At 34.1% G+C, this 22,682-nt stretch overlaps 3 protein-coding genes and 1 non-coding gene across 4 annotated transcripts in view; 3 read left to right on the forward strand and 1 right to left on the reverse strand.

Moving 5' to 3' along the window:
• The first annotated feature begins 11 nt into the window (after positions 1 to 11).
• On the forward strand, positions 12 to 6,296 carry LOC129808240 (mitochondrial amidoxime reducing component 2-like). The gene is made up of 5 exons (XM_055858061.1): positions 12 to 28; positions 89 to 237; positions 5,082 to 5,199; positions 5,266 to 5,946; positions 6,016 to 6,296. Exons 2-5 carry the CDS (start codon positions 231 to 233, stop codon positions 6,200 to 6,202), a joined length of 993 nt encoding a protein of 330 aa, XP_055714036.1. The 5' UTR covers positions 12 to 28; positions 89 to 230; the 3' UTR covers positions 6,203 to 6,296.
• Positions 6,294 to 12,127, reverse strand: LOC129808242 (vesicle transport through interaction with t-SNAREs homolog 1A). The gene is made up of 4 exons (XM_055858063.1): positions 11,720 to 12,127; positions 11,588 to 11,646; positions 11,178 to 11,528; positions 6,294 to 6,498 (listed from the first exon to the last, which is right to left on the reverse strand). The coding sequence occupies exons 1-4, from the start codon at positions 11,811 to 11,813 to the stop codon at positions 6,346 to 6,348; spliced, it is 657 nt and encodes a 218-aa protein (XP_055714038.1). The 5' UTR covers positions 11,814 to 12,127; the 3' UTR covers positions 6,294 to 6,345.
• LOC129808238 (bone morphogenetic protein receptor type-1B) overlaps positions 12,089 to 22,682 on the forward strand; it is a 46,978-nt gene continuing 36,384 nt past the window's right edge. Inside the window, exon 1 of the mRNA XM_055858058.1 lies at positions 12,089 to 12,217. Coding sequence (XP_055714033.1) covers positions 12,127 to 12,217 — 91 coding nt within the window. The 5' untranslated portion in view covers positions 12,089 to 12,126. The remainder of the gene's footprint in view (positions 12,218 to 22,682) is intronic.
• On the forward strand, positions 16,874 to 17,043 carry LOC129808362 (U1 spliceosomal RNA). Its single transcript, XR_008752392.1, has one exon. It is a non-coding gene; the product is annotated as a U1 spliceosomal RNA (small nuclear RNA).

Here is a 22,682-nt window from a genome sequence, read left to right on the forward strand (position 1 = left end):
CGAATCCAATGCGTGTGTGGAATAACTGGTAAGATTGTGTGGTATTTTGTGAACAAGTGTGAGGAACTCTAGACATCTCTCCATTCAGTTCACTCGTAGATTTCGTGCTGTTGGGAGTGCTTCAAACTGCGACTGCTCCTGAATTTTTTCTCTAAAGTGTTGTTGTTTGGGTGAAAAAGTCAATTTCCCGTCTGTGTTCTCGAAATCTTCCATCAGGCAGACACTCCAGGATGTCCCGTAAGTGATTTTCCGGCTATTTTCCGCACTTCAAATTAAGTCCAGCCACTCTATAATGATTTCTTTATTCCCAACTACGCCTCTGAACAATAAAATTCATCAATACTTTGTTAATTATCAGTTTAAAAAAAAATTATGCTCTTAATGTGAGAGTGCGTTATCATTTTGGAAAGAGTGATTATCAAGACGTGTCTCATAAAAGCGAATAAATCGCCAAGAAAAGCCCATCGAGTGTCGCCGGAGAATGACTATCGATCCTGGGTTGAGAAGCCACTTGGAACGAACATTAAATTGCTCTTCCATGAGAATTGTATTTGCTTGCCGGTCGACCTTGATTAATGTTTTGGTATCAGTCTGAAACATTGACATCATAGAAACTCATACATCCGTAATCCGTCTGGTCTAAGTATTAAATTGCAGAGAAAATACCACAAGCTGGAAACACAGGAATATTTTAAAAATTAAACAGGGAAAAACTTTAAATAATAAAACATGAGATCAAAATATTAAAATTGCAGAGATGTAATTTAATATTTCGATCACGTGCTTAATTAACAGCATATGGAAGGGAAGATTGATAAGACTTTGCGCTACACACGAACTCTGGGTTCTAATGAAATTCTTTTAAATGATAAATAGTTTTGTTTTATATTTTCAATTATTCGGATTCAAGAAAAAAAGCAGAAGCGTTATCAATCCCTGTTATCCTTTCTCAAGTATATAAATATACAGAGAAAAATTTTGACTCTAAATTTAAGAATATATAAGATCCTGGGAACTTAAATTGGACGTGAATCCTTAAGGCATTTAAGTTTAGAAGTTCTGAGCGAAAGAAATGGGATAGAATCCCGAGCTCTTTCAAGTTAAGAGATCGGGAACGTAAGTTCAGCATTAGCTGGAAAATGAAAAATGTCTACAGATTTCGAAATTGCAACTAAAATTAAATGATCAAGGATTTAGAATTAGGGCATTGGCATTCATTGGATGGGATTTGAAATTAAATTCCTGGGTATTTCTGTTTAAGAATTTTCCATTTTTTTGTGTGTATAAAATAAATCAATATAAAAATAAATAAATAAAATTAAAAATTGTGAGGAGTATTTAAGACCTTTCATAAAAATCCAAACTCAACGCAATCGGTTGAGAAATACTTTCTTCGAAGTTGTTTTTAACTTTAAACTTGAAAAAAAAAAAACGAGATGGCAAAACGTCCCAGCTTTGCAAAATGCTCGAACTCACGAGATAGAGCTTACCTTGAATTAATTTTACGCTTGATCTTTTGGTGCTTACTGGTCTTCTAGCGATTAAATTGATTCAAGTATTTAAAAATCCCAAAATCGACACTTAACCGATTCATTACCGATGAAGACCGATACAGCCAGGTTTGAAATTAGGATACTTTTCCAAAAAATCCAAATTTATCCAAATGGGTTGAAAAATTGGCCCTCCAAAGTAGTTGACCTTTGACCTTCAGTAATCCAAAATGGAGAATTTTCCGGTAATATGTATGTTAGGACGAAATCTTAACCTGGACTACCCCTAAAACATATCCGAAAATCATTGAAAAAGCTTGGGTCAATTTTGCGATTGACCGAAAAACATTTTTTTAGGGAATTTAACTTGTTGGGGATGTAAAATTATTCAAAAATCGATACTTAACCGGTTCAGGACCGATGAAGACCGATGCAGTCGGGTTCGAAATTTCAATACCTTTCCAAATTTAACCAAATTGGTAGAAAAAAAATGAGCCTTCCAAAATGCTTAACCTTTGACCTTCAATTATTCAAAATAGCGAATTTTCCGGTCATGGTGTGTTTGAGCAAAACGTTCGCTTGGACAAGCTCTAAAACATTCAAAAATCATTGAAAAAGCTTGGGCCAATTTTGAGAAAAACGGAAAAACGTGGTTTTTAGGGAATGGAGGGGACATAAGGGAAAAAAGGGGGAAAACGTCTAGAGACATTGTTTTTTTTATTGGGTGTCATCGAAGACCGGAAGTCGATATCTCTTACCGTTTAAGCTCCAGAATGGTGACAATTTGAAAAACAGACGATTATATAACTGCTCTCTCTTTAAGTTCGAGCAGTAAAATTATAAGGAAAAATTCAAGGTTTTTAACATTGTAACTTATTGTAGAAATTGTGCTCGTCTTGCAGCGTCACGTGAATATATGATGTTTCATTCATAACTTTTTGGGGATTTTTTTAAATAACTTTGTAAAAAAAAAGGTTTGTTAAGCGGAAAAATATAGATCTTGTCAAAATTTCGTCAAAAGGTTGTTCACCAATTTCACAAAACCTTTTCTTGACAAAATTATTTTTTGTCATTTTTTGAAAAGATTCAAACTTTATGTCTTCTGAATATTATCCGAAATGCTCGTAAATCGTATAACCCACTAAAAAGTTCGTAAAAGTTTGTATTTTTTCACAACATTGTTCGTAAAATGTTTACTTGACAAGCATTTTTTATTCTTTAACAAACATTTGTTCGTTGACTTTTGTTTGACAAATATTTACGAACAGATGACAAAATTGTGCGAACTTTTTTCATGTGTTTACGAATATTTACAAACAAATGCTTGTAAAACTACAAAAAAATGTTTGTTAAATGAATAGTTTGTGGAAAAGATCAAACTTTTTTAGGTTATACGTTTTATGAGCATTTCGTAAGTCCCCAGTAGAACTTCACAAACATTTACAAATAATTTAAGACATATTTTTTGTGATGTATTATTTGGAAGCTTCAGGTTCAAAATAATACAAAATAATTCAGGAAGAATATGGGTATCTTACGACGATGATAATTTGAAGAATCCATATGTTGAAGTTGTCCATTTTTCTCGTTTTTTTTTTCAAAGAACTCCGGTAGATAGTTAATTACTAAAAAATGTACAGTAGACTCTCACTCAATCGGCTCTTTTTCAATCGGGCGAAAAATTTTGTTGACAATTTTCACGTTGAATTATGAAGATAATTTGCTCAAATTCGCTGTAGTTCTTCCTATTTTATCGTGATCCTTTATAATTGAGCGCTTTTTGTGGAATTTGCAAAGGCTTTGACGCACAAATCTATCGATAAACCAGATGACATTTTGCCCCATATTCCCGATTGAGAGAGAGTCTACTGTACTGTGAACTGTGATTAACATTACAGCCTAGAATTTTTTTCTAAATTTTTATTATGCTCAAGTGAAACTCAAGAGTTATTACCGATATGACATTATTTCTTGCTCAAATTTTGCAGAATGAGCAATAAAAAGAACACCCATTTTTATGTGTTCGAATATCTGGGTGCAAAATGGTGAGAGATAGGGACTTGGGACTTCCGGCGGAGCCCCCATAGGTTGACCCAGGGACCATTAATATGTCCCTCATATTCCCCCCACCCCTCTCCTTCCCCTTCATATATACATAGGGGAAACTGGGGCACCACCAAACACGGGGTACCACCAAACACTTCGATTTTTTAATCGGATATTGGATGTCAGAGGATAAGACCGATAGGAATTTATAGGCACTATAGGGATGCTTGTCCACTGAAGGAATAGTCGAGATAGTCTAAATAGTTTAGAAATAAAAATTAGTGTTTGGTGGTACCCCGTGTTTGTTGGTGCCCCAGTTTCCCCTATATACATTCCCCTCCAAACCTATGCTTGGTCGAAAACATGTCGTGCGATTTTTTCAGGGAAAGGGAGGGGTGGGGGAAAAAGTAGGGACATATTAATGGTCCCAGGGTCAACTTATGGGGGGGGGGGGGTCCCCCGAAGGTTCCAAGTCTCTATCTTTCATCATTTTGCACCTAATTTAGATTGAAAATAAAACGCAAAAAATAAGACATTTTTAAAACATGCGTTCCTCAACTTACCTTCAAGACTGGACCCCAATTTTACTTCTGAACATTAACAATAGTTCTTTACAAGAGATAATTTTTGATACACAAAACATTTACCATCAAACTTACTTTATTAAAGTAAAGTACTTTACTAAAGTAATTTATTTACTGTTCGTCTTGTTCATAGGATTTATAGGACTTCAATTTGTTCCGTTTTAAGCCACGCCTCTTTATCCTATTAGGGTGTGGTCTAAAGAATCAATTTAAAGTGTGAAATATTACAGGAAGTTTTGCTTTCAAAGAATTTTGCATATCTGCAGGAGATATCTTTGGGATATGTTGTGATACAGAAAAATTGCATACACACAGGAAATACCTTTATAATAAGCTACAGAAACGCCGTAATGTATGCAAAAAAAATCCGCGCCAATTTTTCAGCATATTCTCAGTCAGCGCCAACGGTTCACAAAAATGTATTTCAAATTTACCGCGTGAATAATATCTGCATACATTTAGGGGCATTTCTGGGCATTTCAAAAATTATTTTACAAATAAGCTCCAACAGTAGGCAATTTATATCAAATTCTTTCAATCCGTTTTCTCTCAAGCCGCGACTCTGTATGTTCTCTATGCTTTACCAGTGAGTGATTTACTCATCTTCAAATGGTTAATAATTTTTTTTAAGGCATTATTTATTTTTGAAGACAAATTAAAAAAATGTATAAAATAGCACCCAATTTTTCTCAGTGTACAATTAATTTTTGATTCAAGAACCATTAACTTTTAATTGTTTTAATTCAAACTTTCAATCGAACCCTAATCAAAGTTATGGAGATAATTGAGATAGTTCAGCTGCAATTTCCCCCTCATTATTTAATTAATGCATTCCCCTGACCCTCCGGAAGGTATCATATGATTAATTGAGAGCAAATGCTTCTTAATTGAGATCACTGAAAGTGATTAAGTGAAACTGCATCATCGTCACGCTCTTCTACTCATCTCGAATCTCTTGCAGAATTCTTTTCTGACCACTCAAAAGTGAGCCTGGGCGTCGCAATTGGAGTGGGAGTTGTAGCTGTAACTGCTGCTGGATACTTCTACAAGAAGAAACTGGACAACTCCCCGCCAAAGAGGTGAGGACTAATTGATTAAAAAGCATTTCTGGTGGGAAGATTCTGAGATTTGGAAATTCTCTGCAGATGGAGGCGAGTTGGAGAGCTGTCGGATTTGATTGTCTATCCCATTAAATCCTGTGGGCCAATCCGAGCTAGTGAGCTCAAGTGCACAGTGCTGGGAGTTGAGGAGGGTCATCTGAGGGATCGTGTTTTCATGATCATCACCCCAGAGGGGCAATTTATCACTGCCAGGACTCATCCAAAGTGCGTGCAGATTCAACCGAGATTTGAGGGAGATAAGATGATCCTGTCAGCTCCTGGGATGCTGGACATCGATGTAGATGTGAAGAGACTGTATGAGCAGAAACCCATGAGGGCAGTGGTTTGGGGAGAGGCAGTAGATGCTGTGGAGTGTGGTGAGGAGGTGGCCAGATGGATCTCGCGTTTCCTCCTCAGTGAGGACATTGGGATGCGTCTGGTCTTCTATCCTGCCTCATTCCCCACCCGTGAAGTCCGGGAGAAGAACCGAGGCTTCCCGGATCTCACGAGAGTGGACTCTGGAGCCCTCCACGATGCCACGAGTTTCATGATGATCAATGAAGCCTCCGTGGCTGAACTCAACACTCGCCTCAAGGATTCAGTCACTCCACTGCAATTCAGACCCAATTTCCTGGTCAAAGGACCCACGACGGCCTTCGAAGAGGACTCATGGAAATGGGTAAAAGTTGGGGATGTCATCTTCAGGAATGTCAAGCTTTGTGGAAGGTCTTTACAAAAAACTACAAAAAAATAGGCTAGTTTTCTTGCAATTTAGAACTTTTTATTTCTTTGCAGATGCATCTTCACGAATATTAATCCAGAAACTGGACTCAGACATCCCGATGGACAACCCCTGAAAACCCTCAAGTCCTATCGGGTTGTTCCAAATGCTGGAGAATCCCCAATTTTGGGCATTCACTTGGGTGTTCGCATTCCAGGAAAGGTATCTATGGGAGATGCTGTCTACGTGGGAGAAAAGTAACTTCCGGAACCCCTGAAAGTCTCCTCTTTTGATACAGAAATATCCCCTCTAGATTGCTTTAGAATTGCGCACAATAAAAGACGCCTTCAGATAATTTTTCTACTGCTTTTATTTTTTATTATCCTAGGAATAAGTTAATGGAATTATTTCTTCACGGAATAGTAGATACTAAAAGAAACAGCTAAAATAAATACAGCACCAACTCCTGCCAGGATTATCTTCTCTTTGAGCGATCGCATCATCATGAAGTTCAGGATTCTCGAGGATTTTCCCAGCTCCACGTCCATTTGCTGGACCTGAAAATGAAAATCCGGGTCAGATTATGACCAAAAACTTGCCCAAATGTGAAAAAATCTTGCAATTAATATTAAGGGCAGAATCACATTGCCAGAAAAATGCTCACCGTATTTCGTTAATTTACGCATTTTCTTTGTAATTCTTACGCAAATTCTCGATTACCGTATTACCTTATCTCATACTCGGTGGCACTAAAAGTGAAAAAAAAAAATAAAAGAAAATTGAAGAAATTAAACAAAAATACGATAAACGGTGAGCAAAAAAACAGTACGATTAATTTCTCTTACAGTTTTTTTTGCTCACCGTTTATCGCATTTTCGTTTTATTTCTTCAATTTTCTTATATTATTTTCGCCTAGTGCCACAGAGTATGAGATAAGGTAATACGGTAATGGAAAATTTGCATAAGAATTGCAATTAAAATGCGTAACTTAACGAAATACGGTGAGGCTACGGCGAGCATTTTATTGTCAATGTGATTCTGCCCTTAACCGTAAAGAATCTAATAAAAAATGAACAATAAAAATAAAAAGTTTTTTTTTAAAGAAATTTTCATTGGTACGGAAAAATAACATTTTATTATTTTAAAAATCACACGGGAGTTCTAATTTTTAAACAATTCTTTTAAATTAATTATTAAAAGTTAATAAAAAAAATTTGAAAAAAAGTCCTTTGTGATATTTTTAACATTTCTAACACGAGAATTGCAAAAAAAATGATTAAAAATCTAGTGATAAAAGCCTAGATCAGCTTATTGTAAGGTGAGATTCTTAACGTGAGCTAACGCGGAATGCATGCAAATTCGATTTAGGCTGAAGTTGGGGGACGCCATTCAGTTATCTTGAATTAAATTCGTGAAATTATACAAATTTTGTATTTAACCCAAAATATCAAAGATTTGGGTGGACTGACAAAAAAGTGATATATGGGTGAAACATAGACCAGAAAGTTCTCTATAATTTTGCCATAGAACTTGATCTCATCGATTAATCAGAAGCCGAGATAATCGAGGTTGTTTGTTTCTGAACTCGTTTTTTCGACCAGATCGCCCCAAGTGTTCATTTGGTGAACTTCAACTATATGAAAGAATTATTCTATTTTGTGAGACTTTCCATTTAAAATCCAATTTTAAGTGTCTTGGTCGAGTAGAGGTAGTCAAATTGTCATCTGAGTGATTTCAAAGCGTTATTATGGGAAAAGTCAATTTTTTCACACACAGTAAAAAACTTAACACTATTATAGTGTGTAATCTTTCACACCACTATTATAGTGTTAAATTTGGAAAAAGTGTTTAATTTAAAGTTATTGAATTTCAAGATGTTGAATTTGGAATTGTTGAATTTAAAAATTGTTGAATTTTTATGTGTAAATTCAAAAATTGTTGAATTCTCTTTATTGTTGAATTTTATTATTATTATTTATTTATTTTTGATGTACCGGGCTTTTTTGCCATTTTGTACATTTTTCGGTTTACAAATTTTTATTCAGATTACATTGTGTATGAGAAATATGTCTATTCAGACGCTTCAGTCGTTTGCACCGGGCGGGACTCGAACTCACAACTGTGACAGTCGAGCCGGGGGTCACACCGCCCAAGAGCCGAGCGCTCTTACCAATTGCACCACGGACCCCCCCTATTGTTGAATTTTCTTTTCATTTTGAAGATTTTGATTTTTTTGTTTTTTTTAGACATTTTTATTGGTTTTTCTTGTACTCGGGATCCCCCTGATGCGAAATGATTACATCTGATGCTCCGATCTTCACGATGTACTTATTATGCATATAAATATTTGATGTTCTATATGACTTTTGCTAAATGAAAAGCATCTCGACTGAAGTATAAGTCTTACTTGGAAATTCAACAATTTTTACACAACTTTTGTTTAAAAATTCAACAACTTTTGTCTCAAAATTCAACAAGTTTTTTTTTTTTAAAATTTTAACAACTTTCGTTTAAAAATTCAACAAATTTGGTTGAAATACACAAGGCTTCACATTATAATAGTGTTAAAAATTATTTTTTCATACTATAATAATGTGAAAAACTGTAATCATACTTTAATAGTGGTAATTTTTAGAATTTTTCAAACAGTTTTAAATCACGAAACATTGTTGAAAAATGTTTATGATTATAACAGTGAGAAATTTTACACAGATCGCAATTAAATAATTAATTTATCAGATTTCACACTATTATAGTGTCAAAATTTTACACATTTTCAAATTAAATAACATTGTTGGAAATTTTTCAATTAAAATAGTGGTAATTTTCAATCACGTGGCAATAAATTACCAAAATGTTGTGTATTTTTTTAAAACATTTTTAAATTAACCAATAAAATGGTCGATTTTGCACTATTATAGTAGTAAAATTTTACACATTTTTTTTACTGTGCACTTAAACGGAAAATCAGAGAGATAGCGTAGTCTGAGTGAAAAATGATGTATAGACGAAATATAGATCTAAATGTCCTCTACAATTATGCCGAAGTAATCACCAAGATCGGTTAACCCTTTAAGGACGATTGGAACACCGGTGTCCCATAAAGAAAATAATTTTTCCTGACTACCTAAAGTTATTTTTTCTTATGTTTGTACGTTGTTGTTGTTACGTTGTATGTTTTAATATTCTTTTTCTTATGAAAATCGATATTCAAATTTTTTTTCTTGCAAAGAAATTTTCGTTGGCACTGAAAAATAACAGGTTATTTTATATTACTTTAAAAATTATGCGGGAGTTCTAATTATACCTTAATATATTTTTTAAAGTAATTATTAAAAGTTAATTTAAAAAAAAAGTCTGAAAAAAATCCTCTGTGATATTTTTAACATTTCTAAGAGAAGAATTGAATAAAAAATAATCAAAAATATTTAGTAAAAACCTAGAAAATTAAAAGAGGCTTATACTATAGCAAATTCGCGCTCTAAAATCTCTGGATCAATTCTTAATATCGGCAAACTTTTTTTTATTTTTTTTTGTTATAAGAAATATCCCTAATGAAATGTGAACTCAAAAAGTCCCCAATGATATTTTCAAAATAATAAATAAATAAAGAAAATAAATAAATATAAATAATTGGAAGAAAAATTATAAAATTTTGAAAATTAAACGCTAAAAAAGAAATAACGCAAAAGTATCAATAACAAACACTGAGAGAAATCCGAAAAAGTCAAAATAACATTCTGGAAATGTTAATTTTATCCTGCATTATTAATCCGAAAACGGTGTAAATATTACCCTTTTTAGGTGTATTATGGGTTAAAGTTACCCTGCTTTCATGTTGATTTTACCCTTTAAAGGTGTAAAATTAACATTAAAAAATGTTGATATATTTTTACACCCAAAAAGTGTTAAAGTTATGAAGAAAAAAAGTTAATGGCAGCCTCTTTTTTTCTCAGTGAAGTAAATCTTTAATTATGGCAGCAAAATGCCATAATAAAAAATGCAGTTTCTTTTGAATTTCCGAAGGGAATGAATAGAGAGCCTGAAATCAGGAAGGGTGAAGCCATTTATACTTTTGATATGTCTCAATCATTGATATAAAAATTAATATAATGTAAACTTTTGTCTTTTAAATCAAATATTTCAAATATTTAAAAAACCGGTAGCAGTCAAAACCCCGAATAGGCTAAAATGTTTAAGTTATAATCTGAAAAAAAATCTGTGAATATTTTTTTGAGTTTGCAAAAGCCAAGATTTGATCTCGAACTCTTGAAGAGTGAATCTTTTTCATGAATTTTTTGCTACGCCTATAAATTCGATGTTGAAATACTTATACTGATGTTTTTTAAGGGTATATACAGCAGTATAAGTTCAACATCCCGATCGAATTGAATGGCGTAGCAAAAAATTCAAGAAAAAGATTCACTCTTCACGGGTTCGAGATCAAATCTTGGCTTTTGCAAACTGAAAAAACACCCACATATTTTTTTCAGATTAATAACTTAAATATTTATACCTGAAATTTATTTTATTATTTTTTTTGTGCTCGTGAACAATAAAATTTAAGATATTAATTATTAAACTTTGATAAAATTAAAAAAAAAATCAATAAATAAGAAAAGTAAGACATATTTTAATACAATAGACTCTCTCTCAATCGGGAATATGGGGCAAAATGTCATCCGGTTTAGCGATAGAATTGAGCGTCAAAGCCTTTGTAAATTCCACAAAAAGCGCTCAATTATAAAGAATCACGATAAAATAGGAAGAACTACAGCGAATTTGAGCAAATTACCTTCATAATTAAACGTGAAAATTGTCAACAAAATTTGTCGCCCGATTGAGAAAGAGCCGATTGAGCGAGAGTCTACTGTATATTCGATATAATCATTAATATTTAAGAAAAAATCATCAGTCTGAGAAAACTGAGAAAAAAAAGAGGGTGCGATTAACTTTTTCTCCTCATAATTTTAACACTTTTCAGGTGTAAAAATATATCAACCTTTTTTAATATTAAATTTACACCTTTTTAAGGGTAAAGTTAACATGAAAAAGGGTAACTTTAACCCCTAATACACCTAAAAATGGTAATATTTACACCGATATCGGATCAATAATGCAGGGTTAAATTAACATTTCTGGAATGTTATTTTAACTTTTTCGGATTTTGAGTGAAGAAAGGGACCGCCCTTATGGCCTTCTGGCTCCGCCCATGCAATTGAAAGAAAAAACTTACCCTCGATCGGGATCTCTGTATGGTTTCTCTCTGTGTGGACAAATCCTGCAGAATGTTGTTCCCTAGGCTCTCAGTCTCCAGTACAATTCGGTATCCTTCTTCTAGATGCTTTCCTGTCCTCTCAAGTCGCTCTGAATTGTCCAGAAGTCGCCTTTTGGAATCATCATGGAATCCAATGTCATCAAAATCATCATCTGATTCGAAATTTGAGGCTCCCTGACTTGAGTTTTTGCACTTTGTGAACTCCTGCTGCAGTCTCTTGAGCTCAACTTCGTAGCAATTCACTCGATTGGTGAGGCTGGATCTCTGATCTGGGGGAGCATCTCGGATTTCCAGGCTTATCTGTTCCAGCTGTAAGATGGATAAATGTCAATTTCTCTTTAGAATCTGCATTTTTTGAGGTAGCTTACCAACTCTTTGGCTTCCTCGCAATTTGCTGTGATACCCTGGATCAGTTCATTGCGACTACCTGGAAGAAAATTCGTGGGAAAATGAGAAAATGCAGGAGAAATAGGAGAAAGTATGTCATATGGTTGACTCACTTCTGGGAGCGATATTTAGATGGGAAATCTGAGCTGTGATTTTGGCAATCAATGCTGAATACTGCTGCTCGTAGTCTTCAATCAGGAGAGTCATTTTTCACCAAGTTCAACTGGGATTTTCCCAAAGAAAATCACACTTTTCAAAAACACTGCAACTCTCAGTGTTGCCAACACTGATAGCCACTTCCTCGTCACACACTTCGACAAGATTCTCAACTTTAATTCTAAGTCACTGGTTTTTAAATAGTGAAATATTTCTCAAGAAACTGATATTTTTAATGAATTATATTTTAGTTTTCCTTTTTCTTGAAAATTGGAGTTAAGAAAACAAAACTTTGAGGTTATGTTTGATTGTTTTGAGGTCGTAGAAGGCCTATTGGAAAAAAGCCTATAGTTTGTCTTGAGAAATGGCGGACGTCTTAAGTGGTTGTGAGTTTTGGAGTGGAAAAATGGTGTTTTTCCTCCTTTTGGCGATACTTTCCCAGCTGTTTGTTACATGTAAGTCCATTTTTATTCCTTGGGGAAGATTTTGGGATAGAAATTAAGTCCGTGAGTGTAAAATTCAGGGAGATATTTGTGCGTAAAGTTGGAGTGTGTTGGTTGTTTTTGTCCTCGATCCCACCTCTTTCTTCTTTTTCACCCTGTCTCGCGCGGACAAAAATAACACGGAAAATAGCTATTTTGGAAGGCGACTCTGGGCCGTCTCCCCATTTTAATCTTATCAGCGTCATGGGAAGAGTCTCGTTGATTAATTAACTCGAAAGAAATATGTTGTTTACACATTTGCCACTGAAGCTTCCGGAGGCGGAAGTTGGGGCCACCCGGAGGGCTTCTTTGAGTAGACTAACAACTCACAAGTTATCCCAGAAATATTTTCCCACAATCCCAAGTGTTTGGTGCAAAAACTTGTCCCAGTTGTTGGCAGAAATGCCTGAGAAATCTCATGTCACATTCATGGTCAATCGCAGGGATTGAATTGATTGAATATGACGAAGAAGATTGGAGGGAATCCGCTTTGGAAAAGCAACTTGCACAGATATGGACAAGATATTGCCAGAGTCCCGTGCAAAAAGAACAAAAAAAAAAAAGACAAGAACAAGCGATACTCGCCAAGATTATGCCACTGGAATTACTAATTGCATTTGGAAGGCAGCAAAGAGATGAATTTTTCTTGTCCATTTCGCCTCTCTCACGTTCTTTCCAAGAGCTTCGGCTGGCTCGTCTGCGTGATTCAATTCCATCCAACTGTAAGCCGCGGACTCTATCAGAATTCACAAGAACCCCATGGGATTGACCTCAAGGGTGTGAGAAAGTATCACTTCCTCGGGCTCTAATTGGATTTATGACACACAGAGAATCGATAGCAATTTCCCAGAAAAGTGCAGCAGAGTGTCAACAATTTCTGGAGACAAGATATCTTTGAGATATCGGCTGCTTGTGTGTAAAATTCCTCCCCGACATCCTGTTTGTTTAGGCCACAGAGTGTCATAAAACACCATTTGGTTAGCTTACAATTTTCAGTCGGAGGATCTCTGATAAATCCTCAAAGGCACTCCCAAGAACGCAAGCCAAAATAGATCACAAAAATATATCATGATCATATTCAATTGTGGTCATCAAAATTCCTTATTCAAGATTTACAGTACACCCCAAAAGATTTTGCTCAATGTCCTGGAAGTGTATTCAGATATGATGACTTATGGCCTCTACACACCAGAGAAATTTATATCCATATTGAAGCAAATTCTTCAATATGGACATAAATTCCTCTCGTGTGTAGATACCATAAGGCAGGCTATACACTAGATATAATTTATTGAAATATTTCTTTTCAATATCAAATATTGACAAGTATTGCCTCCACACTGCAAAGATTTATTGACATAAATGTTTCAATATTGAAGAAAATTGTCCAGTGTGTAGACAAATATTGAAATATTTGTTTCAATATGAAATATTTTATTCAATATTTTATTTCATTATTTTGAATGGCTACAAACTAGGCCAAATAATGTCAATAAAAATTTCAAAGTCACAATTCACTGCTTTGCGATCCCTAGTGCATTCTAAGACCCTGTGAGCATTTTACATAACACTTCTTGTGAAAACTTTAACTCGGCTTCAGACCTAAAAGCCCCAAATAGACTCAGGCTGATCCTCTAAAATATTTAGCGTATAAAATTTGGTAGTAACAGGATTAGGTAAAAGAAATTTATGCAAAGGATCTCTAATCGATGATCGTAAGCCTTCAGTGTATGACAGTTTGGGATAAATATTTACTAAAAATTTTTACAAACTAAATATTCTGGAGGAACAGTCTGAGTCTATTTGGGCCCTAAGGCCAGCTTCAGACTGGAGGTTTAGCTGAGTTCCCGAAGGTCTCAAAAATCTAAATAACAAGCAATTTTATTGATTTTTCAAAACCTATTGGATCATTTGCCCTTAATATCCAATTCTAAACAACAATTTCCTAAGAAATCGTGCCTGATGAGGAATTAGAGTTCCAAAAAAAGTAAAATTTTGATTCCTGCTTAATAACTTTGGATTTAATTTGAAGAGATATCTAAGTGTTTCCAAAAAAAGTAAAATTTTGATTCCTGCTTAATAACTTTGGATTTAATTTGAAGAGATATCTAAGTGTTTCCAAAAAAAGTAAAATTTTGATTCCTGCTTAATAACTTTGGATTTAATTTGAAGAGATATCTAAGTATTTCCAAAAAAGTAAAATTTTGATTCCTGCTTAATAACTTTGGATTTAATTTGAAGAGATATCTAAGTGTTTTCAAAAAAGTAAAATTTTGATTCCTGCTTAATAACTTTGGATTTAATTCCAAGAGATATCTAAGTGTTTCCAAAAAAAAGTAAAATTTTGACTCCTGCTTAATAACCTTGGATTTAATTCTGAGAAATATCTTATTTCGAATACAATTATGCTAATCCATCTCTCGGCTAATCCTCAGGTCTGTCGAGGCCCTTAGGTCTGAAGCCCGTATAAGGCTTAGCCATATGGCTTAACTCGTTTAATTCCTTATCAATCAAGATTTTTTGGATGAATTTAACTTTGGATTGGTCTTTTAAAAACAAATAACCTATTAGTTCTGAAAAAGCAATAACATTGATTGCTATTCAGGATTTTTATACCTTCAGGAACTGGACTAAACCTAACGCTTAGGGTTTAGCCCAGTTCCCGGTGATCTCGAAATTCAAAATAGCAACTAAGTTCATTGGTTTTTTTTTAATTCAATGGATCGCTTGCTCATATTGTCCAATCTTAAGTGATAATTTTTCAAAAACTCTTGATTGATAAGAAATTGGAGAAGATAAACCATATGGCTAAGTCTTAGGTCTGAAACCCGTATTAATAAAGCAATCGAAAAGCAGTGAATTTCTCGCGGAAATAATTCCTCAGAATTCATACTTTGGGGAGGAATTCTGTACACTTCTGTGAATTGTCACATGAGAATTGATACAGAGAATTGTCCGGAAAACTCTCGAATAAGCGATTTAAGTAAATCGATTGCCCTCTTGGCTTCGAAATGAACGATTTTGCATTTTTCAAAATCGACTTATCAGAATATAAGTCAATGAGTCGTTTTCTTGCAAAAGTTGTTTTTTTTTTCGTTTTTCGTATAATCCTTGACATCCTCTACCTTCCCTGTGAATATTACACCGGAAAGTTAATTATTCCCAAAGTTATAGGTGTTTCAAAAGTCTTAAAAATCCTATACTCAGCATGTATAAAAATTCATCTTGAAATCGGTCTCCTCTAAAGTTGGCTATTCGCGAGTTATTCCTTTTAGGGGAAAGCGCGCTACCTTCGGACGACTCAAGCTTCGGATAATTCAATCTTTTCTCTACGTTCCTTATGGATTCCACCCATAGCTCTTTTCTGAAAATTTGAGGCATTGGACTAGCTATTAAAATATAACAGTATAATGGGCCAAATTCATTTATAAAAGTGATTTGTTCGAAGCATAAATTGTCTGAAAGTAGCCCGCTTTCCCCTATATTCTGAGCTGCCGAAATATCCTCTCGGCTTCTGACTATTCTCGCGAAAGTTATTCGTGTAACAAGTGTCACTTGTCATATTATGTCCCTGGGTAATGTATTAGAAATTCAGAAATGAATTTCCGTGCGTGTCTTACGAAGATTTAGATCAACTTGTGTTCTTTAAATTTTAAGTATAAACATGTTCATATAAAAGTACAACATTTAAACTATATTTTCTGGAATTTTCCTTTAAAAATTTTGAAAACTCAACTGTTGAGTACTGATTTTCCGAGACCATTTTTGAAAAAGAAACTTACTTTGCGATAGTCACAATTATTCAGAGTAGGTTTTTTCGTTTTTCTGAAGTTAAAAACCATTTATATCCTTTTAGAAGAAAAATTAGACTGGTACTTGAACGAAGGATTTTTTTTGTTTCTTTGATTGGAACATACTTTACAAGGCAAAACGTGATGTAAAATACGTCGAAAGTATTTATTTTTTTATACTAATATTTTTCTAAAATATACAAATTTCATTTTTTTTTAAATCCTTCATTCAAGTTCCCAGTTTAACTCTTATGACATAGGAAAATGATAAAAGTTATTGATTTGAGATAGATGTATCTACGTACTAAACAATTACTCTGGTGTGAAACATAGTCTTCCCATTACGATAAAAAATTTCTGCACATGTTCCAAAAATTAGCTCGTCCACGGACACCCAAATTTTTGGAACAAATTTGTGCCTTCTACACGAGACTCAAAAAATACCCAATATCAGAACAAATTTGTTCCAAAACTTAGCTCGTTTATGGACACCGAAAATTTTTGGAAGAAATTTGTACCTTCTAGGAGAAACAAAAAGATACTCAATATTAGTAACGAATTTGTTCCTAAAGAGTTACAATACTTTTATGGTTTCACTTTTTTTCAAATTCGAGATTCCCGGAGGTTGATGCGTCTGTATAAAATACTGTTAAGTTGACATTTATTTGATGTCTCTTATGAACTTTCGCCACCGAAATCCATCTCGACTGAAGTATAGGCCTTAATTGTTAGACGAAGTGGACGAAATCTTTTAAATTACATAAAGGACAATGGGCAGAAATGTATGAGAGTTGGTCTAACCCTTCGCCAGAGATTTGACTAGACCCATTTTGTAGGTATACTTACCTGGCATAGGGGCTACCGTGATCATTAAGGCGGTTCCTCTGAGGCGAGGCTCTTCCATTGCACTTCGGTTGGGCTGACCTTTGCGATTATCCCTAATCTGGATAACTCGTGCGCATAATTTTTGATAGCCGGGGTATTGGTGTATGGCTTAAAAATTACCGAGACCCAAATCAAACAGGGCTGTCAGTCTTTGGGAAATTAATGATATCCTTCTGAAAATTCACAACTTTGGCATTTTTTATTTTTTTTTTGGAAGTTGGAAAATTTATGAGAAAGATCTGGACAATTGCAAGGAAAATGAAGAGAAAAAAATTTTTCGTTCTAGGAATTTTTTCTTGGAGCCCTCCTTTACCATTTTTTTTTAGAAACGACCAAAATAAAATAAACCGTTTTAGTATAAAGAAGTTTTGCAAAAAAAATCATTACATTTTTTATACATATGTTTTATGCTCTAGTACTTTTCCTACTTTTGGTCTAGTCCCGGAACAAAAGTCGTTACTTTTGTCAATACCTATTCGATGGTGTAGGTCTCATTCGTGGCGAAATGGTGGATCATTTAGTCCATTGTCCTTTGTTCCCGACAATTGGGAACAAAATGCCTATATTCGGTTCCAACTTTTAGGAACAAATTTGTATAAAACGAAATCGACTCAAATTTGTAGATATTCCACCGTATCAAAACGGTTCTAAAAGAAAACTTTAACACAGTTGGAACAAAGAAATATTCCTCTAGGTACATATTTGTTCAAAAAAAAAAAAAAAAAAAATTATTCCAAAGAAAATTTGTTCCAATATTTCGGTCAATGTCCAAAAGTTTTTATTGTGCACGGAAGTGCCAAATAATTTTCAAAATATTATTCATTGTTTATTCGGGATAAAAATAGGGGATAAAGTTAATTATACAAAATACGGAAATACAGTAGACTCTCGCTTATCCGTGGACTCTTTTTCCGGGTGACATAAAAAAATCCGTGAGACAGTTGAATTTTAAAAATTTTGTTGACATATTTTCCCCGTTTTGGGTTTTTTTGTTAAAGCAAATGTGCTCTATCTACTGTTAATTCTTTCTCATTGTAACTTTTTTGAACAGTACGCATGTTTAGAGAGAATGTCGATTCAGTCAGATCAGAATTCACTCCATAAATTTGCAATGTAAACAAAAAAATCGTTAGATTTCAAACAATTTGATGTGTATCACTCTCAAAATCCGTGTGACATTTCGGTCCCGTTCCACGGATAAGCGAGAGTCTACTGTACTTGAAAATTTCCATTTGCTTGGGGTTGGTGTCTTTGCTAATTTTGAGAAAATCGACCTAAAAATAAGTCTTAATGATACACCGCTTCAGCAAGCAACTCGTTTCTATCATTCTGGTCAGCAGTGTGATCTTGAGCATAAATTTTTCGTAAATTGCTAAAACACTAGAGATCACTCGACATTTGTAGAACACGGTGATGCAAAAACTCGTCTCAATCGGCGCGCGGAGAATCAATAGGAAATTTACGATCATTCACATCCGCGATCTCGATGACGATCATATGGGATTATTAAAATTGTGGAATCACCACATATACATTTTCCGGGGTAATCTCAGCTGTTTTTTTTGTCGCTTCTTCAAATCATCACTAATTAGTTGTTATATTGCATAATTTATTTTATGCCATGGGAATTAGGAATATTTTGACACATACAATTGGAAGAGGTGATCTTCTTGCGATTTTACGATTTTTTGTAGCATTCAAAGAGCGCAGACATAAGAAGTGCAAAAAGAATGGATTTCTGTCTCGATCTTCCTGAGAAATCACTTGAGCCGCCACAAAGAGAGAAAGAGATGAGGATTTGTAGTGGAAAAATCATGGAAATATTTTTGTGATATCTGCAGAGGGTGATCTTGTGCATGAAGAGAGTATAGTGTCTGGGGCAGAAGAGGAAAAAGGCGTAACGTAATAAATTTTCCTTGTTTCTCTCTGCCAACCCAAACCATATGATAATCTTATACTTTTTTGAAGCTCAGTCGAAGGCATAAGGTTCCACCTTTCGTGTTTAAATTCAATATTCTTCAGAGTAGTGCATTCCCTGTCCAAGAGATTTTTGTGTGATTGTTTTCGCGGGGTGAAAAATAGAGAACAACAGGTGTATTCAACTTTAAAAGTTTTGTTTTTTAGGTATGACTTTTATTTAAAAATAAGATAAAATACGAAACTTTTCATATTGCTTTCATGTTTCATGTTTTACGGCGCTATTTCAATGAAAAATAACCACGATTTTTTAGCATGACTTTTCTTGGCATTGGTTCCTGTTATGACTATTTTATGCTTTTAGAACACAGCAAGGATTGGGGAAAACATTCGTGAGAAGGGCCAATGAAGAGAAAGTCGATAATACAGAAACACTTGACAATCATGTACTAAAAAATGTTCATGAGAAAGATTTTTTAAGGTAAATATTTTTTAAGTTAAAAAAAAGGTTAAAAAACGTCTAGAGATATTGTTCTTTTTTTATTGGGAGAGGGGGGGGGGTCATCGAAGACTGGAACTCAATATCTCTTACCGTTTAAGCTCCAGAACGGTGACAAGTTGAAAAAAAAAGACGATAACTGCTCTCTCTTTGAGTTCGAGCAGTAAAAAATCAAAAACATACAGATTTATCTAACATTAAAGATTCTTTGTTGAATCTTATGAGTTTTTTTAAATGTCAAAAATCAGTCAATTGGTATTAAAAATAGATTTATGGTAATTTTTTTAAAGAAACATTTCCCAAAATCATTAAAACTTGAAAAGAGATTTCTGGAAGATTTTAAGAAAGCTTTTGATCAATTGTTCTCAAAAGAAAACTACAACGTTGTCTTAGAAAAGCTTTTAAGGAAACTTTCAAATTTACCACATCTGCCCCAAATTAATCAAAATCCGTAAGTATTAAACTTTTTTTGTTATGTTTTTGAAAGAGACTTTACATTAAAAAAAACTTGAGATTTTAAATAGCATTTTCTGATTATATTTTTAATCAGTTTTCCGGAATTTTCTTTAAGAAAAAGACTTCTTGATGTTTTTAGTGGGCTTTCTTTTTACGAAATCCACAAGGTTCATCAAAATTAGGTTTAGATTAGATTTTAAATTACATAAAAGCACATTTTTCTTTATCGAAATTCCCACCAAGTAAAACCCATGCAGAAATATTTTGGAAAATATTAGGTGGAAATGTTCTTGCCTTAAGAAATAAACAACTGTCACAACTGTTTGGTGATTTTAGAACACGGCGAGGATTGGAGAAGACGGTCGAGACAGGAATCAACCCGAAGAAAAGTCGATTGCGCAGAACCACTTGACAACAGTCATGTGCTAAAAAATCATTTGATATCTTTACCTAAAAAAGGGTAATCTTTCTCCTGAATATTTTTTAGCACATGTCTCTTATGTGCGTCTGCATTATCGACTTTTCTTTGTGGTGGTTCCTGTCTCGGTTGTGTTCCCCAGACCTTACTATATTCGAAAATCTCCTAACAGCCATGACAGGAACCAACACGAAAAGAAAGTCAGATATGTATAGAGGCACTTTAGAACAGTAAAGTGCTAAAAAACTTCAATTTACATTAGAATAGCACTATTATGCCTTTTGCAGTTTTTTGCATTGTCTCACAAACATGTTCTTCATCTCGTGATGAGTTGCAAAATGAATATTTCTGAAATAAGATTTCATGATTTTTTTTTAAAGAAAAAAAGAATGGTTATTTATTTTCATTTTTTGAATTTAAAATTGAACGCACAATAAATTTTGTTTGTAAAGATGTTTTCAAAATTTCATATGAGATAGAGCGAGATAACTAGATCTCGGTTTCATTCACTCTCACAGAAATGTCAAAAACATGTTTACAAAACAAAAGTTATTGTGCGTTGGGCATAAAGGTGAATTCTTCATAAAATTTCATTAAAAATAGGACTCTCAATTTGTGAATACGAATGTAATACTCCAGGCTCCTTGCTGGAAGGTGAAATAAGAAACTGTGATCACCAGAAATGATCAGAAAAGCCCAAGAAGAGGAATGGAATAAGGAGAAAAATCTCTTTTGGGTAAAAATTGGTTTTCAAGTGAAAAACCTCCATAACGATCTCCATTGTCCATTGTAGATCTCTTCTTCTTTCTCTCTCTCTCTCTATTCCTTCGTTTATTCTTTATGTTTATTCTTAAAAAAAAATATAAATATAAAGAAATAAGAAAAAGAAAGACTCTGTTGGTGCTCACTCGCAACTCGAGAAATCCGAGAAGGATAAAGATCTCGCTGTATGAGGCTCAAGTTTTAGGAAAAGACTCTCGAGCCACGTTGAATTAATGTTGGATATATATATTGTCAATGCTATGGAATTGAATATTATTCTTGAAAGACGATCTTACGCGTCCTTTTATTGGGGTCTCTGCGTCGGATAGTATAAAAAAGCACTACGTGTCATCACAAATTGGAATTGAATGCATTTTTGAGCGTCACATTGGCGAGAGATGTAGCTCGATGGTTTGTTGGTTGGTTGGGTGTTTTGTGAAGGGCAGAAAAATGTGGAATTCATTAAGTTTGTGTCGCGCGGCTCCCGAAATGCCACTTCTTGCGTGGAACATTTTTTCGTGTGCTTAATCCGGGAGACGTGGAAGCGATAATAAGATCGGGACGTGCTCACACAAGGCATTCTCTCCAAGTTCTAAATCAGGCCAAAAATTGCAGAGGAATCTAGTTACAAGTCTGGAATGGTTTTAAGGTGCTTCCATAGATGTTAAATTTCAATGGTATGGGCTTCGAGAGAGGAATTGAGATGAAGATCAAGACTAAATTTCAGTTCAAGGACACAAAGCTTGGAATTTTGCATCTGCCAAATATTTTCAAGCACACTTTAATATTGGAACTTAGCACCCTATAACAGTAAAAGCCGTATAGCAATGATCAGGATCAGTAGAAAAGATAACCGTAGCTTTATTTAGATTCTACATTATTACTGTATGATTTTATAATTTGTGATAACTTAAAATGGTATATCTTTCTTAATTCTGTTGTTCTCTTCAATTTTGAGATTTAGGGTAAGTGTGCCAAATTTCGGCATAGTTGCATTCAACCGCCAAAGTCTCAAGTTTGAAATGTAATATTTTTAATAGAAATTTAATTTTTTTGTTGCTTTTTAATAAGGAGTGTTTGTTGGAACCTTGTAAAGAGTTTACCGTCTTTATTTACTCTAAAATCATTCTTAATACATTTTAAAATGAATAAAAATGTAGATATAGCTTTGGTGCCCTATTTCGGTCACCTTCATTCTCATAGTTCCGTGCCCTTCCGGAATTCTTTCAATGTCTTTTTCAGATCATCGTCCTCGTCGAAGCGACATTTTTTGTTATTTTTTGCATTATATATTCTCTAGAGTATGCAAAACCTAAAAATTCATGGATATTCGAAGAACAAACAATGTGGCCGAAATTGAAAGCTGGCCGGAATTTGGCACACTTACCCTATACATTAAATTTTTAAATCGGCATTATGCAGTAAAGTTCTTCTAGTTTTAAGGTATTAAATCTCTTTAAGCGTTTAAGGCATTTAAGGTAAATTGTTACGAGAATTGCACAATAATATATCTGAAATAAAAATACGAAACCTTTCTAAGATCCCCTCAAACGTTTTAAGGAAATTTCTGCACCGATTTTGACGATTTTGATTAATTTGGACAAAAGTACAAAAACGTTATCATTGATTAAAAAATGGCTTTAGACTTAAAAAAATCGGCATAAATCAGATTCTGATTATTTAAAATGGTTCAGATAGCTTTTCTTTTCA

Source organism: Phlebotomus papatasi, chromosome 3 (assembly GCF_024763615.1).
Source record: "Phlebotomus papatasi isolate M1 chromosome 3, Ppap_2.1, whole genome shotgun sequence".
In the NCBI taxonomy this organism is placed as follows: domain Eukaryota; kingdom Metazoa; phylum Arthropoda; class Insecta; order Diptera; family Psychodidae; genus Phlebotomus; species Phlebotomus papatasi.